The sequence below is a fragment of the Dysidea avara genome, chromosome 10, assembly GCF_963678975.1.
Source record: "Dysidea avara chromosome 10, odDysAvar1.4, whole genome shotgun sequence".
Lineage (NCBI taxonomy): Eukaryota > Metazoa > Porifera > Demospongiae > Dictyoceratida > Dysideidae > Dysidea > Dysidea avara.
In genome coordinates this window covers 13531772-13555498 of record NC_089281.1, presented here as the reverse complement: position 1 = coordinate 13555498, position 23727 = coordinate 13531772, and the positions used below count along the sequence as shown (strand labels likewise).

At 40.2% G+C, this 23727-nt stretch overlaps 3 protein-coding genes across 3 annotated transcripts; all 3 read left to right on the top strand.

Annotated features, from left to right (window-relative positions):
- The first annotated feature begins 8351 nt into the window (after positions 1 to 8351).
- On the top strand, positions 8352 to 12151 carry LOC136269190 (circularly permutated Ras protein 1-like). Its single transcript, XM_066064685.1, has 11 exons — positions 8352 to 8883; positions 9052 to 9237; positions 9374 to 9719; positions 9776 to 10067; positions 10117 to 10364; positions 10410 to 10540; positions 10601 to 10764; positions 10825 to 11017; positions 11075 to 11323; positions 11374 to 11586; positions 11643 to 12151. Exons 1-11 carry the CDS (start codon positions 8752 to 8754, stop codon positions 12015 to 12017), a joined length of 2529 nt encoding a protein of 842 aa, XP_065920757.1. The 5' UTR covers positions 8352 to 8751; the 3' UTR covers positions 12018 to 12151.
- A 599-nt stretch (positions 12152 to 12750) lies between these two features.
- LOC136269229 (circularly permutated Ras protein 1-like) lies at positions 12751 to 20442 on the top strand. The gene is made up of 3 exons (XM_066064733.1): positions 12751 to 12836; positions 19730 to 19915; positions 20043 to 20442. Exons 1-3 carry the CDS (start codon positions 12834 to 12836, stop codon positions 20415 to 20417), a joined length of 564 nt encoding a protein of 187 aa, XP_065920805.1. The 5' UTR covers positions 12751 to 12833; the 3' UTR covers positions 20418 to 20442.
- A 13-nt stretch (positions 20443 to 20455) lies between these two features.
- Positions 20456 to 21398, top strand: LOC136269220 (circularly permutated Ras protein 1-like). Its single transcript, XM_066064725.1, has 3 exons — positions 20456 to 20684; positions 20735 to 20947; positions 20998 to 21398. The coding sequence occupies exons 1-3, from the start codon at positions 20574 to 20576 to the stop codon at positions 21370 to 21372; spliced, it is 699 nt and encodes a 232-aa protein (XP_065920797.1). The 5' UTR covers positions 20456 to 20573; the 3' UTR covers positions 21373 to 21398.
- The last annotated feature ends 2329 nt before the right edge of the window (positions 21399 to 23727 follow it).

Here is a 23727-nt window from a genome sequence, read left to right as displayed (position 1 = left end):
GGTATACTAAAAATTTTTGGAGGGGGGTCAAGAGCCCCTTTGACCCCCCCTGTATCCGCCCCTGCAGCTTCACTAGACTGATTCCTCAGTATATCATGGCTCGCAGCTGTTGTCTTTCTCTATGCATGCATGACAGGTAGACTAGTCCCTACACTATAGTGCATAGATCACATACTCCGGGCATCCCGGTTTTACTCCAATTGACCGTCCCCGTTTTACCCCATCCCCAAGCAACAGCAACAAGCAGCAAGCAACAGCAAGCAGCAACAACAAGTAGCAGTAGCAGCAAGCAGCATCTGCATAGGCGGCGGAAAGGGGGGGGCTAGGGGGCTGAAGCCCCCCTTTGGTCTGTTAAGCCCCCCCTCAGAATGATATCACACCGAAATTATCTTTCATGGAGTGGGGCTGAAAACCGTGATAAAGATCGAGAGGTCGTACCCATCTTGACGTAAAAAGACACTTAATCCCATGGGGCTCCCATGGGAAGATTTAACGTGAGCAGTCCCATGGGTCACTCATGGGAAGGAATAACGTCACTATACCCTTGGGTCACTCATGGGAAGATTTTACGTACTTTACACTCGCGTAAAATGCTAGTAGAAGGTAGGAAATCCACTTGAGAGCCTTACTCCTAGGAAGATTTTACGTAACTTCGTAAATCACGTGATACTAACGCCACGTGATGCAAAGTAATCACGTGAGCATTGTTAAAGGAAATTCCATGTTGTAAATCACTTCATACAAAGGTCACGTGATGCAAACTAATCACGTGAGCATTGTTAAATGAGATTCCTTGTTAAACAGTAGTATTGCGATGTGTGTGTGTGTGTGTGTGTGATCACAAGGATTTTACTACCCTGGTATACGTACTTGCTCTGCATTGGAAATCCTCGTGGTCATGGGATGCAACATGATCACATGTGAATGAGCTGCACTATATTGAAATTATTTTGAAAATATAAACATTGCATGCATGCAGCTATATTAATGATGTCTATGTCAGGATCATCAGGTATATAACATGAAAACAGTCTGTTGTCACAGCATACACTAGTGACTATACAGTACTTCCCCACTTCTGGCTTAGTTACTGCAATCTATGTCAGGATCATCAGGTAAAATAAAACAGTCTGTTTGTCATGAGGAAGTATACACCGTACTTCCCACTTCTTCCATCATATGAAGGTACTGTCCCTTTGTACCACTTTCCACTTCTACTTTTATAGAAAACTTCATTTTAATGGTTTTCCCCATCAAATCCAAGTCAGGTGGGTTGTAGATGACACCGACATCATTCTGTGAGCTATATACAAATATATATGCATGTAAATAATATACATGCATCATATACAATATTGAGAATTATGCCATAATTATGTGACTGGATCTGGGCTGAAGCCCTTTCTCTGGAATGCCTACTGGTGTAAATTTAAAATGACAGCCCGTGAGTCCACGGATAAGCCACCTGCCACAATGTACTTCTATGTTTCATATGAAACTTGCATGTATGTAACTAGTAGGGACCCGCCGATTATGCTCATAATTTTACCTATTATGCTATGCTGCACTGCCCAAATATTTACCTATTATGCTTAAATTTATGCTATCACATGAGATTGCACCAATCCTAACTTTGATTTTTCAATCCTCTTTACAGCAGGGTGTACTACCTGCAGAATGGAAATCCGCAAGCATCGTTCCAATATTTAAGAAAGGTGACCGCACTAAAACATGTAACTACCGACTAGTTTCTTTAACATCTATCTGTAGCAAAATTTTAGAACATGTCGTGTATACCTGTATCTTTTCTCACCTTAAAGAATATATAACATCCTAAGAGAACAACAACATGGTTTTCAAGTTGGAAAGTCATGTGAAACTCAACTAATCATGACTATATGATTTTGTTAACTGTTTAAATGATAACAGCCAGATTGATTGTATTTTCCTTGATTTTTCCAAAGCTTTCGACAGGGTACCACATAATAGACTCTGCAACAAACCGTCTTGCTACGGAATTAGAGGCCTACTTTTGCTATGGATAAAACATTATCTTTCTAACAGACAACAAAAAGTAATCATAGATGGAATTAGCAGTTACCCTTCAAATGTGACATCAGGTGTACCCCAAGGAACTGTACTAGCCCCCCTTCTTTTTCTATGTTTTGTAAATGATATACCCCTAAATGTTACCTCAAAGATTAGATTATATGCTGATGACATTTTACTGTACCACAGAATAATCTCTCATGAAGACTGTACCCTCTTGCAAAATAACATAAACAATCTCATAAAATGGTCCATAGATTGGCAACTTCTTTTTAACTTTGACAAATGTGAATTTTTACGGATAACAAATAAACTCTTCCCTATAGTCACCACCTACAATATGGAATCAAAGATTATAAAACAAGTGTCGTCGGTAAAATATTTAGGGATAACTATAAATGAAAAATTGCAGTGGGCAGAGCATATTACTAAAAAGGCAAGCAATACACTGGGATTTTTACACAGAAATTTAAAACACTGCCCTCCTCATATCAAAAGCTCATGTTATAAATCTTTAGTAGTACCAGTTATCGAATATGGATGCACAGTGTGGGATCCGCACACTCATAAAGACATCAACAAGATTGAAAAAGTTCAAAGACGTGCAGCTAGATTTGTTAAAAATGACTATTCATGGAATACAAGTGTAACTGGTCTTATAAATGATTTAGAATGGCAGAGTTTACAATCAAGAAGATCCACCCTAAAAGTGACGATGATGTACAAAATAATTCATAATTTAGTATCTATTCCCAGCCATTACCTCGTCCCAAGTAACTCTAACACGCGGCATCACAATTTCACCTATCAACTACCCTACTCCAGAATAAATAGCCATCTGTACTCATTTTTTCCATCAACAATTCGACTTTGGAACAGCTTAGATCATGAATTAGTTAATAAATCTTCCTTACAACAGTTTAAGATTACACTACATAATCATGCACTGTAATTGTATTTTAAGTAATCACACACCACACTGTTGTATTTTTGCACTCACCATGCACTGCATCATTGTAATTTGTGTTGTGCACTCACACTCTTTAGAGGTTCTGCACACTATTTAATAATAATAATAATAATTATGCCCAATTATTTATCCCTCTGTTCTCATGCTCTGCTAATAATTTCCAGTTTATGGATAAATAATAAGTGGCTGAAGCACAAACTTACTTGTCAAAATGCATATCACAGAAAATATCGATATACTCTAATAGAACAGTCAGCTATGTGATTGTTCTATTAGAGTTACTGCATGACTGTTCTATTAGAGTATATCGATCTATCCGTGATAGCTATTTTGATAAGCAAGAATTCATACTATTATACAAATACTCTACCTATTATGCTAGCATTATGCTCAATGCTTTCAAGCACCTATTATGCTCATAATTATGCCAGCATAATCGGCGGGTCCCTAGTAACTAGCCATATGCTGTAATGCATAAGACATAACTAAGTTGCACAAAACAAACAGATATTCCCTACACAGCCTTACAGATACAAGAAACACCTTTGCAGTAAATCTGGCCACTACGGAAAATACAGACTATTTTGTTCAAGATAAACATGATAATCAGCATACTAGTGTTGTTCCAATTCCCAGTACTGGAACTACAGTTCCAGCCCTTTTTTCCAGTTCCAGTTCTATGGAACTGAAACAATAATTTTGCTTTCCTTAAGACTGGAACTGGAACTAGAACTATAATTTTGCTTTCCTCAAATCTGTAACTAGAACTAGAAATTTCATCAAGTACTGGAACTAATACTGGAACTGGAATAGGTCATATAACCATACAGTTTTTTTTCCAATTAGATTTTATGCTCTATACAAGACCAGATTTTTTTTCTGACAAAAACACAATGTAAACTAGTATATAACTTTATGAAAAGCTGTGTGTATTACAACCATGTAGGCATGTGCTAAAATACTGCTTGAAACAACTGAGTAGCTAGAGAATGCCAAACGCAATGATAGCTCAGTCACATTGTTATGTCCGGTTCAGTGTTTGATAATTAGCTATACAGGTCACTCTTTTTGTACCATGCCACCATTCAGACTCATTAGTTACCTCAAAGGGCTTGAAATAGTGGTGTTATTTAGTTGTTTGTCTAATAATTATAGCTACATACATGAAACGATTAAATCTGGCAAGACTAGCATATAACTTATGAATGAGTGTCTGTGTGCATATTTCATTATGGGTTTTTGGTAGCTAGTATACTTAAGTTAAAATAAGTGTTGTTATAGAAATTGAAGATTGATTCGAAATGTCATGGTTCCAGAACTGGAACTAGAACTGTAATTCTAAAGGTTTATGGTTCCAGAATTAGAACTGGAACTGTAATCGTAAAGATTATTGTTCTAAAACTGGAACTAGAACTGTAACAACTAGCTGATACTGGAACAACACTACAGCATACATAGAAGAACTAATCGTATGTGCTACAAACTGACATTTTGCACTGTCAGTGAAAACAAATGGGACACAATCCATGATGTGTGCATACATTGTAGTTACTGTGGTATGCCAAAAAGCACCACAGTACAAGCTTGTAGCCTTAATTGCTATCAAGTTACTTGATTGAAGGCATCAGTCAGTTAGTCAATTCTACTGAAAAAAAAATCATAGCAACCTAGCATATGTAAGTCATCGATTATTGGCAGGTACCAATTATTGGCTCTTGTAAATTATACAAACCATGGGATACATAAAATAATTTTGTATTGGAAACCAGTATGCTTTTGCGTCTTAACTGAATATCTCTCGAATGGCTGGAAAACTTGTCTGAAACAGAGTTATTTAAGGACTGTATATCCCACAAAACTTTCACAATGAACCAACAAGGCACCAGAGAGCTACTGATGAATTCGCAAAATCTGCTGATAATTGGTCAATCACTGAAGTACAGAGTGCCAATAATATGTACCTCATGCCGATAATTGGGGCATGATGCACTTTGCACATTCACTCACAACATGATGATTACCAACGTGACATATTAAAATTTGGCGTGCTAAGAGACTAAGACTGCTCTATTGAATAGTGCAAACTGGAAGTTCATATAATACATCATTCCAAAAATGAATTACAATTGTTGGACGAAATGGTGCCGATAAGTTGGTGGGTTATACTATTGAAATTGTTTCAGGCCACACTGAAGTCTTTTAGGCTTGACTATACATAACCAATACTGCCAAGGCACCATGAAGGTATTGTAAGGCTGGTTTTTGGGTGATGCTTTTGGCCAGAAAATCTCAAAACCTCCATAAGTTAGAATAATAATAGCCATGCATGCAACTATTATAAAGTATTTTGCATGGGAGGATCACTGAGGTTTATTTTCCACAAAATACAGCATTCTTTTGAAAGACATCATGTATATACCCAACATTTAACACTTTGAAGAACAAAACTAAATGTGTTCTTCCTTTACGCTATTTAACGTGCTTGCCTTTACCTTTTTACATTGAAGAGATCATATATAAAAAATACTATTATACCATGTACCATTAATTTTAGTGATACTGTACAAAAAATACTGTAGAGTACTCATGGTTGAGACCTCAGCTTTGTCTGTGCAGCATTACCCTCTTGATCTCACTACTCAAGCTATATTCCAATACAACTGATGTAATTATGTAAATGATACATGTCAAACTAAATGTATGTATATTGAACACTATAAGCCCATGCATGAAATATACATGCATAAACATATTCTGTGGTCTACTGAAAACCGAAGATTTAGATCTGTACATATTAGATAAATAACAATAATAATATGCAACTCAATGCAAGTATAATATATCAAGCAACACAGCATATCAAGATACGCGAGTCATCAGGCCAAGGACTGAGACACACCCTAAAACAAAAGCAGCTACTACCTAAAGTCTGTTATAACAATGAAATACTCGTAAAAGTATAAATTGGCCCACTTCCGAAGCTATTACAGATACTTTTCTTAGTTATGGTAAAGTCATCTTGCTTATCTGGTGGACCGGTGCATTCTGCTTCTTGCTGATGTTGACGTTTTCTTTGCTGTTTCATTTGGCTGCAGTCTCTTACTTTTTAGCCTCACTTAAACACTTTGGTCATTGTAGAACGCTGAATGTCCTTGCTTTGCAACAACATATTTAGCACAAATGACTTTGTCCATTTTGTATAGATTAACTAAAGCAGGAAGTAACGATTGTGGAGTAGCAGTTTTGCAATCTCTATTCTTCCATTCAACAGCATTGGTTGATGATGGACATCTCTTCCAAGTATCAATATATTAATACCCATGTCAGCATGATCTTTATGTAGCATTTTTAAGTGTTGGGGCCTGATCCACCATTCAACCCTTTTCTTAGCAGCAGTCCAATTGCAGTTTTGTCCAGAAATTCCACCTCTTCCAATAGTGACAAATCTTTTATAACACTAAGTAGAATTTTTGCAGATTATTGTGAACACAATACTTTAAGTATTCCAGTGCACTAGGGCCATCGCAGTGCATAATAGCTGTAGCAATTTTGTTGAATATTTGCTTTTATTTTGCATACTATGAACAACTTTATCATGTACACAGTGCTAGGATTTAATCCAATGCACCTTGCAACCTTTCAGTAATTGCATAGCTGATCTTCTCTAATACTTCTTTTTAATCCATTTATTCCAGCATCTGACCAATCTGGCACTATTCCCAAAGGGTTTTAGTTGGCTAGAAATTGGGATGATCCACTATGCATTTTTAAAAACATTTTGGTGAAAGCAAGTCCATGCACATCACTATTTTGATGGGAAGGATGTACCCTAGCCACCACTTCCCATTCCATCAAGTGATAGTCAAATGCTACAGCATTAAACAAGTATGTAAATTCTGTACTTATATAATTACATTGCATGTTATATCTGTTTGTATAAACTCACAGACATTGATAGCAATTAGGTATGGTCTTGATAGTTTTTTAACCACATATCCTTGAGTAGTGTCACCTAGCTGTTTAATCTCTTCTGCATCAATTTTATCAAGATTCTGTTCCAACTGTAAAATGTCAAATGTTTTCTCTGCAGATGACGTCAGCTTGGCCTTTTTTTACTTCAGTCCTTATTTGGCCCAAATGTGTACTAGCCTTATCAACTACACCTGGCTCAAATTATAATCTCTTTCCTTGACTTATATCAATAGATGTTAAGTGTTGAATTAAGTGACACAGCTCTAGAAATATTTCCCTGTACACAATTATTAATGTCAAAGCAGTAAAAACAACTCACTTACATGGTACAACTATACTATTTAACTACAGTATGTAACATAGTCTATAGAGTTATTGTTTGCTACTGTGAGCTTTATTGTATTCAACACACAAAGAAAACACCATAACCGGCAGTGCCGGCACAAAGGCCACTGTGAAAGGGGAGTAACTTGTACTGAGCTAACCAGATATTACAAGTAAACAACCATGCACTGTGAATAATATTGGGTGCTATTCACTATAGGAAGCCTTAGAGATAAAAATTAAATTTGCTGCTTCATATTATGAACAGCATCACAGTGCAGCTGCACGTGTATTTGCATGTGATATATAGCGAGCCGGCGCCGTTCACTACGAAATCTCAAGTACGAAAGTATACGGCTCGTTGTCGCGGGGGTACAAAGATTGTAACGGGCTCGGATTGTAAGTTAATAGAGACTATATTATAAAGCTAGACAGTCTGTTTCTGAAAAGTGCGTGAGATTTTTGCAAAACTATGCATGAGTTGCAAAATCAAGAGTGAGATTGGAGTCAAATGCGTGTGTCTCACGCGCAATGCGTGAGAGTTGAGTCACTACGGTACATAGTACACCATTTCATACATGCATGCATGCCTTTGCATGGCTCTACATAAGTGTAGTCTATATGTCCAAAATAGATAATCTACAATCAGGGCCGCCCAGAGAAATTAAGGGGCCCAGGGCAAAGAGTTAAAGTGGGGCCCTTGACCCAAGTTGTAAGGTGAAGACCAAAAAAAAAAAAAAAAGGTCACAACCTGCTGGCAATGACAATAACTACCCATCACCAACCATATCTCCTTATCTATAAGCTTGCTATACTGCTCCTCTGAAGAATACTGTGACTGCTCTATTAGAGTATTTAGATCTGACTGCTCTATTAGAGTATATCGATCTTTTAAACAGGTATTCAGGGGGCCCTTCATGGGGCCTCCTGGGGCCCCTTTCAGGCTGGGGCCCGGGGCAAAATGCCCCAGTTGCCCTCCCCCCCCCCCCCCCTGTGGGCGGCCCTGTCTACAATCTTTATAGCAGCTTTGTTTACTGCAGGTTTGTTCCACTGTTATGATGTTCTATCATTGGATATACTGAAGAATGCTATGCAATCACTTATGGAGGCTGGACTGCTCTCTAGGAGCATTACAGACACGGATGAAGGCAAGGAGAGACTAGTCACCGTATCCGATAGGCCGGGATTACAGAGAGTATCCGGTATAGTTGGGACTTACGTGTTACCGTAAGTTCGTGTATTTGATGGGAGATCTACGCCCGCAAAACTATGACTTAATGTTTCTATAATAGATGAGATTTTCTATTAATAGTGACAGATTTTTAGCTATAAAAGTGTACATTGACACTGCACAACATATTTTGCAATCATCTGATCACCGTGTTGCTCCCTTAACTTTGTTGTAACTGTACTATCATTTTTGCAAGTGTCAAGACATGCATTTTGCTAGCAATTTCGTCTACTCCGCGAAGGATGATGCGGACGAGGTTGAAGAGGTGGAACAAGAAGAGGAAGAAACGATCGATGACATGCGCAGACGCCATCAAGCCGGCAGTGACGATGGACAGGTAAACACAAGATGTAGAGCCAGTATCTTAGCTAGGACATGCAAGAGAAGCATAGCTGTTAATGCTGGAGCTCGGAAGCTAGCTCGATCACAATTAAATAGCCGAGCTACATGCAAATAATCTAGCTAGTTGTTAGTATCCATTGTAAAGCATACTGCACATTTGCAGACTTGCCTACTGGATATTCTGGACACTGCTGGTCAAGAGGAATACTCTGCAATGAGGGATCAGTACATGAGGACTGGCCAGTGTTTCTTGTTAGTATACTCCATCACTGATCGACAATCCTTCACTGAAGCTGAGGCAATGTACAACTTCACTACTAGGATTAAGGACACTGATAATGTGCCTGCTGTAAGTACTGATAGTAACCTTTACTGTGTGGTAGTTATATGAATATGATTATCACAACTGTATTCAAGTTGACCTAGTACAGTTTTTAAAAAAAAAACTGCTCTGTTTTTATATGGACCACTTGTTTCACTTACAGATTTTGGTTGGAAACAAAAAGGATCTGGATATGGGACGAGTGATCACATATGCTGAAGGAAAAACTCTTGCAGACAAGTTGGGCATTCCTTTCATGGAGACTTCGGCAAAAACCGGTCACAATGTAACTGAGGCATTCCATGAACTAGTGCGTATCACGCCACGTGAAGGAGTTGACTACAAAGTGGTGATACTTGGTAGTGGTGGAGTAGGAAAATCAGCTCTCTGTATTCAATATGTACAAGGTCATTTTGTGGACCAGTATGATCCAACAATTGAGGACTCTTATCGTAAACAAGTGGTCATATCAGGTCTGCCTAAGGCAACTGCTGCATCTGCTTCACCCAGTAAGTAACCAGCTTATTAACTTGTACTGTTGGTAAACAATAACTATATTTTATAGAATCTAAGCAACAACATAAAGGATTTTTAGGAAGTTTGACGAAGAAGAAAAAGTCTGGTCCACCATCTGCTCCTCCACCTCCTTCAGCACCTAAGGCTGCAGCAAAAAAGAAGAAAGTTAGAGTAGCTCGAGCTAACACTAATGTGTTAGTACTCCAGTTGGGAACACTGGCAGAAGAGTCTACTATGGCCACTGGGGACCCTTATTACTGCAAGAACTCAAGTTGCAAGGCTGTCTTGTCAACTGCATCAAAGTTAGAAAAAGCAAAAGATGGTACAGTGACATGGAATTGGTAAAAGAAGTGATGTACTGACTAAACTAATCATGTAATTTGACTTTAGTGAATTCTGTGATCATGTCAATGAGAATGTTGATGTAACTGATGAAGAGAAGCCAAAGGTTGACACAGTGGATTATGTACTAGAACCAGCTCCCCCAGCACCTCCAGCTGATGATGATGCTGCTACCAAGGATGGTGTTGCTGAAGCTAAAGCAACCATCAAGGCATCCACTAAAGGAGGTCTAATCATCTTTGCCATTGATATTAGCGGTAGCATGGACCATGTGGTGAAAATACCAGCACTGCAAGGTAGGAAACTTAACATCCAACATTTAGATTATGGGATAATTATAGCTGAGTGGAGTGCAGTGAGAAATAGTGGTCAAGCTAGTGGTGGTGTACGACAAATTAGACGACTGGAATGTATCAAAGAGGCTGTGATCCGACATTTGGACCATCTCAGTGTGGAGAGACCAAATTGTCAAGTAAGAAATGTTCACTTACTTACATCATATACTAGTATAACCATTGTATGTTTTGTTCAGGTTGCTCTTGTGTTGTTTGAGAGCAAAGTGGTTGTGTGTGGAGATGGTACTACTGATGGTGCCACAGTTGAAGGTGCTACGCTGAGTAACTATGATCAACTGTTGGAAAAGGGACGTTCACTGAAACACTTACTCAGTGATAAACCACTTGTAGAATCAATTGAGTAAGCAATACTCTGTAGTTACTTGTAATCAGTGAATGAGTGTATTTCCAATGTCTCTAGTGCCCTAAAGACTCGTGTACAAGGTCTAAGTACCAAAGGATGTACAGCTTTGGGACCAGCTCTCGCACTTAGTGTAGCACTGGCATCAGATCGTACTCTCTCCTCTGAGATTATCCTGTGTACTGATGGTGTACCCAACACTGGGGTGGGATCCCTCAGTGGCCGTCGTGATACCACAGGATTTTACAGCACCGTAAGTGTCAAAGAGTATTGTCATGGGCTGTTCGTTAATGCTTGCCCTGATTTACAGGTTGGAGAATATGCTAAGACTTGTAATGTCACTGTTTCCATACTGGGAATTGATGGAGATACTCAGTGTGGTTTACAAGCCATCAGCCAAGCAGCCTCCATTACTGGTGGAACTATTAACATTCTTCATCCTCTTGAGATGGTACGACAGATACGTAGCATTGCTCAAAATGTCATCGTCGCCACCGAAGTGGAAGTAAGCATGATAACTCACCCTTGCTTACTACTGAAGACAGACAGATCTACTAAGGTCAGTAGTGTACAATGTATTGTGAGACACTATTAACTGGACTACTGTAGGAGGCTAGTCGGTTTCATGAAGAAATAGGCAATACTCCACAAAACATGGACTTCACTGTGGAGTTCAATACTAAAGATGGAGATGCAGCTAAGAAAATAGGAAGCATTCCTTTCCAAGTGCAGATCATCTACCGTCGACCAGATCAAATGAAATGTTTAAGAGTTATCAGCAAATGTCGAGAATTCACTCAGAAACGAGAAGACATTGAACAAGTAATTGATAATTAGTTTAAATGTTTCTGGTAATTCACTGTACCCTATTTCTACAGGATTGTAATATTGGAGTAAGTGGATTAGCTGCTGTACAAAAGAGTGCAGCACTAGCTCAACATGGTCAGTTGGATGAAGCACGTCAAGTACTCCACTCTGCTCAACGTTTGATGCAGACAGCTGCAGAATCTGATCAACAATATGAGGAGTACGCCAACTTTGTTAGCAACTGTCTCGAGCTAGACTCAGAGTTACAACAAGCATCACATGATACATCAAGACAATCATCAGATTCTATGGCAAAGTTACTTCACACTAAGAAAGCTGCTCACATGGGCCAATTCCTGTCTGGTGGAGCCAAGAAGGGAATAGTCAGCAAACGTAAAGCTGATGCAAGAGTACAAGAACAATACTATGGGTACAAATACAAATGAACCTTTTCAACATGAGAACCAATTTGTTTATAAACTGTATGTAAAATACTGTAGCTATGTAAAATTCTATATGTAACCCGTGTTTGGATTTAATGTTGCACATGAAACAATTTCACTATGTTACCCACCTTAAGAAGTTATGCATTGTTAAGTGTTTCACAGAAGTTATGTTGATTCTAGTTAATTGTCCAGCATGTATAAATGACTCACAGCAGCTAGTGGTTGCATTTTATTGTTTGTGACATGCACTTGTGTTTTCTTGGCCTTGTGACTCACTGCCACTGATGGGTCTTGATTGGAGGCTTATATTTTTTTAATTAAAGTGCCTCTGCACAAATAGTTGAGTAGATTGACAGCTATTCCTTATAGGCAAATTTATAAAATGGCTGAGTAAGTTGTTTAAATCATTTATGCATGGGTCTTTTTACTGCGGTACTTTACAGCAATTGTAGGCAATGCCGGACCACTTTTCACTGAGCTACTTGAATTTGTAAAAAGTTCGAGATACTCTAATAGAGCAGTCATCATAATATACTCTATAGAACAGTCATCGCAATACTGTAATAGAGCATTCGGTATATAGATAATACCAAGAGTTAATAATATAGAGAGTTAATAATATATATAATCCTATATTATTAACTCTTGATAATACCTTACCCGGGATTGGAAACCGGAGTAAATTCAATACAAAATACGCGAGCCGTCAGCACTGCAATAATCAACACCTTACCTTTGATCGGTATGGATTCAAGAAAAGCGAAGAGAAAGGGCAGATAAGCCTTCTAAAATCGGAGATGAAAAGGATTTCTTATTATGGTAAGAGTTGTTGTTGTATTGTATTGTATTAATGCTTTACAGTGACCAGCACTGAAGGTTTTACTAGTGTATGATCGTCTAAATTTCGAGAGCGAATCTCGTAGAACACGTTTTGTGCAAAATGATTATTAGATCGCACCCTCGTGGTTCAGGGCTCTGAGAGCAAGCCGTGTTCTTTTTCCATGTAAATGGTACTGATTGAAAGCTAAGACGTTAGCGTATCCATTCATGTAAGCCAAAACCTTTAGTTCCGCCGGCGTTATGTGGTGAAATGACAGTATGAACAGCAACAATTGTTTCCGAGTTGAATTTGTGTTTAGGCTGTACCAATAGTTCATAATATATATTCCTTATATATATTATGAACTCTTGGCTGTACTGATGGCAACACCGTTGGATTTACCCCTTCCCGAAATCACCGGCGAAGAGTTTCATCAGGCTTGGACTCGTTTTGAACTGGTTGCTACTGCAAAAGCCGTGAATGGAACGACGCCGGACAGAAAGAAACTCGTTCTCCCCATACTACTCCGCGGTGAGCTGGTAGAGTATTACGTGGAACGTGACGTGGACGAAGACACTCGTGGGAACCTGGCAAATTTTAAGAGCTTTTTGATGACTAAAGTTGGGCTGGTGCGTGATTCTTTAACATCGAGTCAGTTGTTCATGTCGCGCTCTCAACTCCCTGGAGAAAGGATTTTAGATTATGTCGCAGATCTCAAAAAACTGTTCACTGAAGCCTATGAAACTGAAAACTCCACTTCCGCCATATTGGTGCAGCTTTTCCTTACAGGGTTACTCCCACCTATTCGTCATCAGCTATTGCTTCAAGGCAAGCCAGGCACACTTACTCAAGCTGTTAAGGATGCAGTAAAGATTGAGTATGCCCTCAACTTTGCTGGAGAAGCTGACAATAGCGAAGAAGTTAATGTTGTTCATCGTAAACCATCTACACAGGAGCCATCAGGGTACAATAAGCTCCAGGAATCATTATACCAGATTTCCAAATGCCTCGAAGCACTGGAGATGGGTCAGAAACAGTCACCGTTACCCCCAACAGAGCATACTAATAGATCATATCACAATCAACCCACCCATGCATGGACGTCGACAAGGGAGACAACGTGAATACACAGAACCAACTTGCTGGCTTTGTGGTGAACTTGGTCACATCAAGCGACACTGCCCTTTAAACTTCAACAGGCCAGCCCGGAGGGTGGGTGGCTGGCCACGACCTTGACTTACATTCACCACCCATCTGAAAGTGCACCCACCGCTATTAATGCAATCTTCTATGTGAATGGAAACATTTCTAATCAACAAATTTACTTTTTGTTAGATTCTGGTGCTGCTATTTCTGTTGTTCACCATAAGTTATTACCCAGTCACATAAGTATTTCTGGTCCTACTACAGCAGCTGTTAGTGCCACTGGTGCTCCCTTGGACATTGCAGACCGAGCTACACTGTCTGTGTCACTGGGTACATTTACAGTTACACATGAGTTCACTGTGGTGCGTCATCTGACAGTGGATTGTTTGCTGGGTGCAGACTTTCTCAAGAGGTACAGGGCTATTGTGGATTGTGGTAACAGTGTACTTTATTTGACCAACAGGGATGATCAATACACTATTCCTGTTACCCAGGGCACACGGCAACAAGTCTCATCAGCCAGTCCTATCACTGATACCGCCAGTTCCGTTACTGAGGAGTTTACAATTTGTGCACCATCAAACATCTCTATACCTGGAAGGTCAGTGCAATTCATAACTGGGAAGCTTAATGCACCCTGCAATGCAACCAGTGGATTAGTGGATCCATTGACAAGAAGTCCTACGCACATCTGTGTAGCTCGCTCATTAAGCTCATTGGCCAATGGCAGTGATATTCTGTTACAAGTGATGAACATCAGTCCAACCCCAGTAATCATCTACAAAGGTACAAAACTGGCTACAATGGTACCAGAGCATAGTGTTATGCTTGTATCTCATACCACTTGTGTAGTCACCAGCACTGAAACTCCCATAGCAGCTGCCCTGGATCAGATCGATCTATCTCACTTGAAAACAGAAGAACGTACAGAGCTGACCCAGTTATCGACCAACTTTTCCCATGTGTTTGCTGAGAATCCTATCCCCACAGGGCAGACTTCTGTAGTGGAACACTCCATTCCTACCACAGGTTCTCCAATCCGACAACCACTTAGACGGATACCCCAAGCCTTGAAGAGGGTAGTGTCTACTGAAGTACACCGTATGCTGGATAATGATGTCATTTGTCCTAGTAGCAGTCCATGGTCCTCCCCAGTTATCATGGTCAGGAAGAAAGATGGCAGTTGGAGGTTTTGCATTGACTCGTAATTTGAATGATGTAACCTGTCGTGACGCATATTCACTCCTGCGAATTGACTCTACTCTGGATTTCCTTGCAGGTGCCACCTACTTCACTACGTTGGACTTAGCCTCTGAATATTGGCAGGTGGCTGTTGAAGAGCAGGATAAGGAGAAAACTGCATTCTCTACCACAAAAGGCCATTTCGAATTTAATGTGATGCCATTTGGTCTTACCAACGCACCTGCCACGTTCCAGAGGCTTATGGAGTGTGTCCTTGCTGGATTGGTGGGGGAACAGTGTCTAATTTACTTGGATGACATAATAGTGTTTAGCTCAACATTCAAGGAACATTTGTTGCATTTATCTGGAGTTTTCCAGGCTTTGAATGAAGCTGGGTTACAGCTTAAACCATCCAAGTGTCACTTCGCTCTTAGAGAGGTTCGTTACCTAGGCCATGTGGTGTCTCAGGAAGGAATCAAGCCAGATGATGACAAGGTGAAGGCAGTTTCCACATACCCGGTACCAAGAACCATCAAAGAATTGAAGCAGTTTTTAGGCCTAACCAACTACTACAGGCGCTTTATCAAGGACTATGCACACATCGCTGAACCGTTACATAAAGTGCAAGGGAAATCAAAGAAGTCATTACAATGGGACATGTCCTGCCAGTTGGCTTTTGACACACTCAAGCAAAAGCTCATTACACCTCCGATCTTAGCCTACCCCGATTTTTCATTGCTTTTTCTGGTTTACAGTGATGCTTCCAACACTGCAATTGGTGGTGTGTTAGGCCAAATACAGCATAACAAGGAAGTTGTAATCTCATACTGGAGCAGGCAATTAACCAAGGCAGAGAGAAATTACTCTGCGATTGAACGTGAGGCGCTAGCTGCTGTCGGCACCATCAAGGAATTCTACCCCTATGTGTATGGCTTCCCCTTCAAGTTAATAACGGACCACAATCTCCTCATTTCTTTACGCTCTCTCAAGGATGTGGGTGGTCGGTTGTCCAGATGGATAATGTACTTACAGCAATTTAACTTCAAAGTGCTGTATCGAGCAGGGAAAGATCACACTAATGCTGATACACTGTCTCGGTTACCGCCTGCTGATGAGGTAATGACGGTCATGGAGTATCACCTTGGTGGTACAGTAGATGTACAGACAGCCCAGCAAACAGATGAACAGCTTTCCCCTATCATTGTAGCCCTCTCCGATAATACTCCATTGCCGCGTGGAACAGCTCCTGGTCTTAAGCAATGCTTCTTGAAAGATGGAATGCTCTGCCGCAAGTTCCAAGGACCCTCCAACTTCGAATACATTCAGCTAGTCCTACCTAGTAGCTTACATCATATGTCATTGCAACACCTCCACAATGAGCTTGGGCATTTGGGATTCCACAAGACCATGGAGGCTGTCGAACAAAGATATTATTGGCCTGGATATGAAGGAGACATCCGGAAGTGGATTGCAAAGTGTGCCCTATGTCAGCAACGCAGTGCCCCACAACTTGCTGCACAGGCTCCTTTGGGGACTATCACTGCTAGCTATCCGTTTGACAAGATATCTTGGGATATTATGGGCCCGCTGCCACTCACAACACAAGGGAACAGGTATGTATTGGTTGTGACTGATTTGTTCAGCAAATGGACAGAAGCCTTCCCATTAAAAACCACTGACAGTGAGACTCTTGCTAGGGTATTAACCGATGAAGTGATCTTTAGATATGGTATTCCATCATCCTTGCACAGTGATCAGGGTACCAATTTAACCAGTAACCTCATCTCATCACTTTGTCGGAATTTGGGGATTACACAGACTCGGACCACTGCTTATCACCCCCAAGGGAATGCACAGGTGGAACGATTTAATCGTACATTAGAGGCAATGCTAGCAAAGACAGTCAGTGATAATCAGAAGGACTGGGACCAGCACATACCTAAGTTGATGTTCGCATACAGAACTACTATCCATGAGTCAACTGGTTTTATTCCATTCCATGTTATATTTGGACGATCACCAATGGTCCCTGTGGACATAATGATTGGGGCTCCAGTTAAGCAGAAAGAAGCTACAGCCCTTACTCAGTTTGTAAGAGATTTGCATAGCTCCCTTAGAACTGTTTACTCTCAAGTTCGCGAAGCTGTAAAGGAATCTCATCAACGTAACAAAACTAGGTATGATCAGCACACAGCTAACACACACCTCGGTATTGGTGATCAAGTATGGTTGTATGTCCCAGCTGTTAAAACTGGCACTATTAAAAAATTGGCTTCTTTATGGCGGGGACCATATACTGTTATTGATAAGCTTAGTGCTGTGAATTACCGCATCCAGTTGCTTGGAGTACCTAACAAGACTCTTGTTGTTCATCACAACCGATTGCTTTGGCACTCCGAAGCCGCCTCCAGAGTGCACTCCTCCACAACATCCACCTGCAGCTACTAGCACACGGCTTTATTCTGATGTTGTAAGACGGCAAGCACCTACTACTGGTTACACTACTTCTTCACCAGACACTCCACCAAGAGGAGAAAACTCAACTCCTGACCCCCAAGTCACTAGTGCTGCCCCTACCACTAGACCTCAACGAATCCATCGTATTCCTCAAAGATACAATGATTTTGTCCCACCATAATTTTGCGAGGACGCAAACATCTGAAGGGGGAGTATTGTAACAAGGACTGTAACTATAGTATTAGTATAAGATACGACATAATGTTAGGCATTGATTAGAATAAGGACTTTCGTATAATTAGAACACTGTATTGTACACGTTGTAATATTCATTAGTGCTGCCAGCCGTTCCCCACGTTATAGGTGTCCGTGAATCAAATATGTTTTTCCGATTATACGTATTAATCGGAAATGACTTTGCAGGGCTTCTGCCACCAGAGAAAGCTGATACTTGGTGTCAGTGCCTAAAATAACTATTATTTAACACTGCACACTTTCTCAAGTAAGTAACTCCTACAGTATGTATCAGAAGCAAAGGAAGTACCTTTCTGGTGAGGTGCATATTCAAGGCCATACTCTTTTTTTCAATGCCTGGGCCTAACTAGCTACATTGTACTATGTAGAGAAAAGGCAGCCATACCTTGATGTGTGAACAGTCTGAAATACCTTGATGTGTGAACAGTCTGAGCACTAACATGTAAATTATACAAACCTAGGAGAGGAAATTTTTGGAGATCAGTCTTTCTGAACTGAATCTGAGAGTGATTTCATGCAGAATAACAGTATTGTTTGTATACACTTGGTGATGATATGTAGTCATGATATATATATTCTTATTATGGCATTTGCCTAACACTACACAAAATCACATTTGATTTAATGCTACAAATTTATGCAGTGTTAAGGCCATATTTTAGGCCTTGCTTGGTGCGCAAAGTCCCACAGCCTTGGACTATCTAAAGACATATAAGTTGTTCAAAATTCCTGTTGTAGCTCAAGTAATCGCGTCTGAGTTTGGAGCCCGAGGTGAGTTCCTCTATACAGTAGGATCTCCATTATCTAAACACGTGTGCCAGTTCAATCATGAAAGTGATCAGATAAGTGAATTTGTTTGCATAAATGAATCTTCATTATACAAAGTTCTGTTCAACTATTCTAATAGAACATACAGTTACTCTAATAGATCGTTCACCTAATGACGAAATGCTCTAATAGAACAATCACCGCTACTGTTTGGATAATCGAGATTATTATTACAATTAACACTTTCAGATATGTGAGGTCCTACTGTACACCAGAGGGTAGTGAATTCCATAGCAGGAGAAGTATAGTTATTATAACCAGGGGTGGATTTAGGGCGGTTTCTGAGGTTTTGAGAAACTGATCAAGCAATTGAAATTGATTTTGCAAATGTTCAAATTGAAATATTACTCTAATAGGGCAGTAAACTACCCTAATAGAACAATCAAAATGTGAATTTTAACGTTACTTGTGTGCCAACACAGTACTAAAATTGCATCTCAAGACATGTAGGGGTATGCCCTCAGGCCCCTAGAATGGTATCCATCTGTGTTGTATCTTCAAACTTCACATCGCTTCACCTTAACTATTTAGCCTGCTCCTGATACTATGCCAGCCTATTACTAACATGATGGTCAACTTTAAACATCTTTTAGTTCAAAATTTCCTCATGCCCCCAGACCACCCTAATTTTAAGAGTGCATGCAACAGAAAATTTGGACCAAAATTCCTGGAGCCACCCTTGGTTATTCCTGGAGCCACCTTTGGTTATTTAATAATAGGTACAGTAGAACCTCCATTATCTGAACACCTGTGTGCCAGTTAAATGTTAAATCATAAAAAGTGTAAGTGAATTGATGAAGTCCATTCATTTATATACAATATGCAGAGTTCTGTTCAACTACTCTAATAGAACACACACTTACTCTAATAGAACATCACCTAATGACGAAATACTCTAATAGAGCAGTCACTACACTGTTTGAATGTTTGGATAATCAAGATTCAAGGTCCTACTATACTGCAGCTCACTAATAGCTGCTATCCGACCTTACTATAGTATGTCTATTACACTGCACATTTGCAGACTTGTCTACTGGATATTCTGGACACTGCTGGTCAAGAGGAATACTCTGCAATGAGGGATCAGTACATGAGGACTGGCCAGTGTTTCTTGTTAGTATACTCCATCACTGATCGACAATCCTTCACTGAAGCTGAGACAATGTACAACTTCACTACTAGGATAAAGGACACTGATAACGTGCCTGCTGTAAGTACTACTAGTAGCCTTTACTGTTTGAATATAATTAGCTATCACAACTGTAAACTAGAATGTCTTTAAAACTCATTACTCTGCTATTTGTATGGTTTTGACGTACCACTTGTTTCACTTACAGATTTTGGTTGGAAACAAAAAGGATCTGGATATGGGACGGGTGGTCACGTATTCTGAAGGAAAAGCTCTGGCAGACAAGTTGAGTGTTCCTTTCATGGAGACTTCAGCAAAGACTGGTCACAATGTAACTGAGGCATTCCATGAACTAGTGCGTATCACACCACGTGAAGGAGTTGACTACAAAGTGGTGATATTTGGTAGTGGTGGAGTAGGAAAATCGACTGTCTGTATTCAATATGTACAAGGTCATTTTGTGGACCAGTATGATCCAACAATTGAGGACTCTTATCGTAAACAAGTGGTAATATCAGGTCTAACTAAGGGAACTGCTACATCTGCCTCACCCAGTAAGTACCTTAAATCTGCCACCGATTAATGTTTGTTCTAATTCACAGATTGGAGAAGATACTAAGACTTGTAATGTTACTTTTCCATACTGGGAATTGATAGAGATACTCAGTGTGGTTTATAAGCCATCAGTCAAGCAGCCTCCATTACTGGTGGAACTATTAACATTCTTCATCCTCTTGAGATGGTACGACAGATACATAGCATTGCTCAAAATGTCATTGTCGCCACTGAAGTGGAAGTAAGCATGATAACTCACCCTTGCTTACTACTGAAGACAGATAGATCTACTAAGGTCAGTAGTGTACAATGTATTGTGAGACACTATTAACTGGACTACTGTAGGAGGCTAGTCGGTTTCATGAAGAAATAGGCAATACTCCACAAAACATGGACTTCACTGTGGAGTTCAATACTAAAGATGGAGATGCAGCTAAGAAAATAGGAAGCATTCCTTTCCAAGTGCAGGTCATCTACCATCAACCAGATCAAATGAAATGTTTAAGAGTTATCAGCAAATGTCGAGAATTCACTCAGAAACGAGAAGACATCGAACAAGTAATTAATAATTAATTTTATAAATAATTCACTGTACCCTATTTCTACAGGATTGTAATATTGGAGTAAGTGGATTAGCTGCTGTACAAAAGAGTGCAGCACTAGCTCAACGTGGTCAGTTGGATGAAGCACGTCAAGTACTCCACTCTGCTCAACGTTTGATGCAAACAGCTGCAAGATCTGATCAACAATGTGAGGAGTACGCCAACTTTGTTAGTAGCTGTCTCGAGCTGGACTCAGAATTGCAACAAGCATCACATGATACATCAAGACAATCATCAGATTCTATGGCAAAGTTACTTCACACTAAGAAAACTGCTCACATGGGCCAGTTCCTGTCTGGTGGAGCCAAGAAGGGAATAGTCAGCAAACGTAAAGCTGATGCAAGAGTACAAGAACAATACTATGGGTACAAATACAAATGAACATTTTCAACATGAGAACCAATTTGTTTATATGTTATAATGTTTGTAAATGTTTTTTTTTTTTTTTTTTTTTTTTTTGCAAAATGTACAATCGTAATATTTTTTTACGCGTGATACATAGTAAGTACTCCAATTTTGTAATCAATGAGTAATAATCCATGATGGAGACCAGTTGAGTCTATAATGCCAGTTTTTGAAAACCAAGTTGTAGGTGCCACACTAGAATATAGATTACATAGTGACTAGTCTTTCCTGGAACCTAAAATCACAATGGTATACAACTTTTACAATGTGATATATGGAAGTAGCTGAGCAGGAAAATCAGTTCTTTGTGTATATACATCTGACAATTATTGTGTGGACTAGTGCAACAGTATGATCCAGCAATTTAGTTAGCAATACTTCTCATTTTGTACACCAATAGCCTTATAATTAAAATGTAGTTGCTGCATATATAGTATCAGTCACCATGCATGCATAAACGGTAAACTATAAGAGCAAAACTATGTGACCCAATTTGGAAAACCATATTCTTAAGATACTGATTGTTTATCTATCTTCTGTTGAAATTTTAGCTTGATATCTTGAAGGGTTCCATAGATATTATGAATAGTCAATTTACGGGTCCATGCATTACTATGAAAAGTTCATTTGTAATGTATTAAAGTGTGACAAATGGTGATAAATCATTTCAGCTTTGTTGACGAATCAAATAATTTCATTCCTAGCTACCACATATAAATAGACTTCTGATAAATGTTCTGATCCTTTTCTTTAATAACATTTGAGTATCATTGTCTAAAGACTTAGTTTAAGCCATTCCACGCATTGTGAAATCACAACATTGTCTGATAAAATCATCCTAGTAGAAAGAAGCTTTGAGTGTTGAATTTCACAGCACAAAGGTTGCATAATAGTTGCTTGTGCAAAAAAATGAAAAAATGATTTTTACAATACTGAAAAATTTAAGTGAGTTTTCCTCAGTGCAACTTTTGCATGTTCCCAAAAGGATGATTTTCCAAAATCCAGTCACAGAAATTTTGCACTATGATACAAATTCTTGTCAGCCAGCTACAAAACAACCATGTACCCTAGTAATGGTGTAAAACTAATGGAATAATTTACAGGACAATCAAGCAATTACAGCACATCAGTAATCGTATCAATGAAATAGATGGGAAATTGTTTCGATCGTTTTATGCATGAATGAATCTTTTTGACTAGGTACTTCACAACATGTACAGTTATACACACTGCATACAGGATAATAACATACATATAGCCTATATTTTTACATTATGGTAATTCTCAATACTACTGATACTCTAACAGTAACAGTAGCAGCAGCAGCAGCAGCAGCAGCAGCAGCAGCAGCAGCAGCAGCAGCAGCAGCAGCAGCAGCAGCAGCAGCAGCAGCAGCAGCAGCAGCAGCAGCAGCAGCAGCAGCAGCAGCAGCAGCAGCAGCAGCAGCAGCAGCAGCAGCAGCAGCAGCAGCAGCAGCAGCAGCAGCAGCAGCAGCAGCAGCAGCAGCAGCAGCAGCAGCAGCAGCAGCAGCAGCAGCAGCAGCAGCAGCAGCAGCAGCAGCAGCAGCAGCAGCAGCAGCAGCAGCAGCAGCAGCAGCAGCAGCAGCAGCAGCAGCAGCAGCAGCAGCAGCAGCAGCAGCAGCAGCAGCAGCAGCAGCAGCAGCAGCAGCAGCAGCAGCAGCAGCAGCAGCAGCAGCAGCAGCAGCAGCAGCAGCAGCAGCAGCAGCAGCAGCAGCAGCAGCAGCAGCAGCAGCAGCAGCAGCAGCAAACGACAGCAAGCAGCACTAATAGCAACGAGCAGCAGCAGCAACAAGCAGCCGCAGCAAGCAGCAAACAACAGCAAGCAGCAGCAACAGCAAGCAAGCAGTAGCAGTAGCAAGCAGTAGCAACAAGCAGTATAGCAATAAGCAGCAGCAGCAGCAAACGACAGCAAGCAGCACTAATAGCAACGAGCAGCAATAGCAACAGCAAGCAAGCAGTAGCAACAAGCAGTAGCAATAAGCAGCAGCAGCAAGCAGTAGCAGTAGCAAGCAGTAGCAACAAGCAGCAGTAGCAAGCAGTAAACAACAGCAAGCAATAGCAACAAGCAGCACCATGCAGCAAGCAACAGCAACAAGCAGCAAGCAACAGCAACAAGCAGCAAACAGTAACAACAAGTAGCAGTAGCAAGCAGTAGCAACAAGCAGTAGCAACAAGCAACAAGCAATAGCAACAAGCAGCAACAGCAACGAGCCGGCAGCAGTAGCAGCAAGCAACAGCAAGCGAGGTAGCAAGCATGCAGCATCTGCAAGAAGGAAGCAGCAAACAGCAACGTCTGAACCATTTCATCACC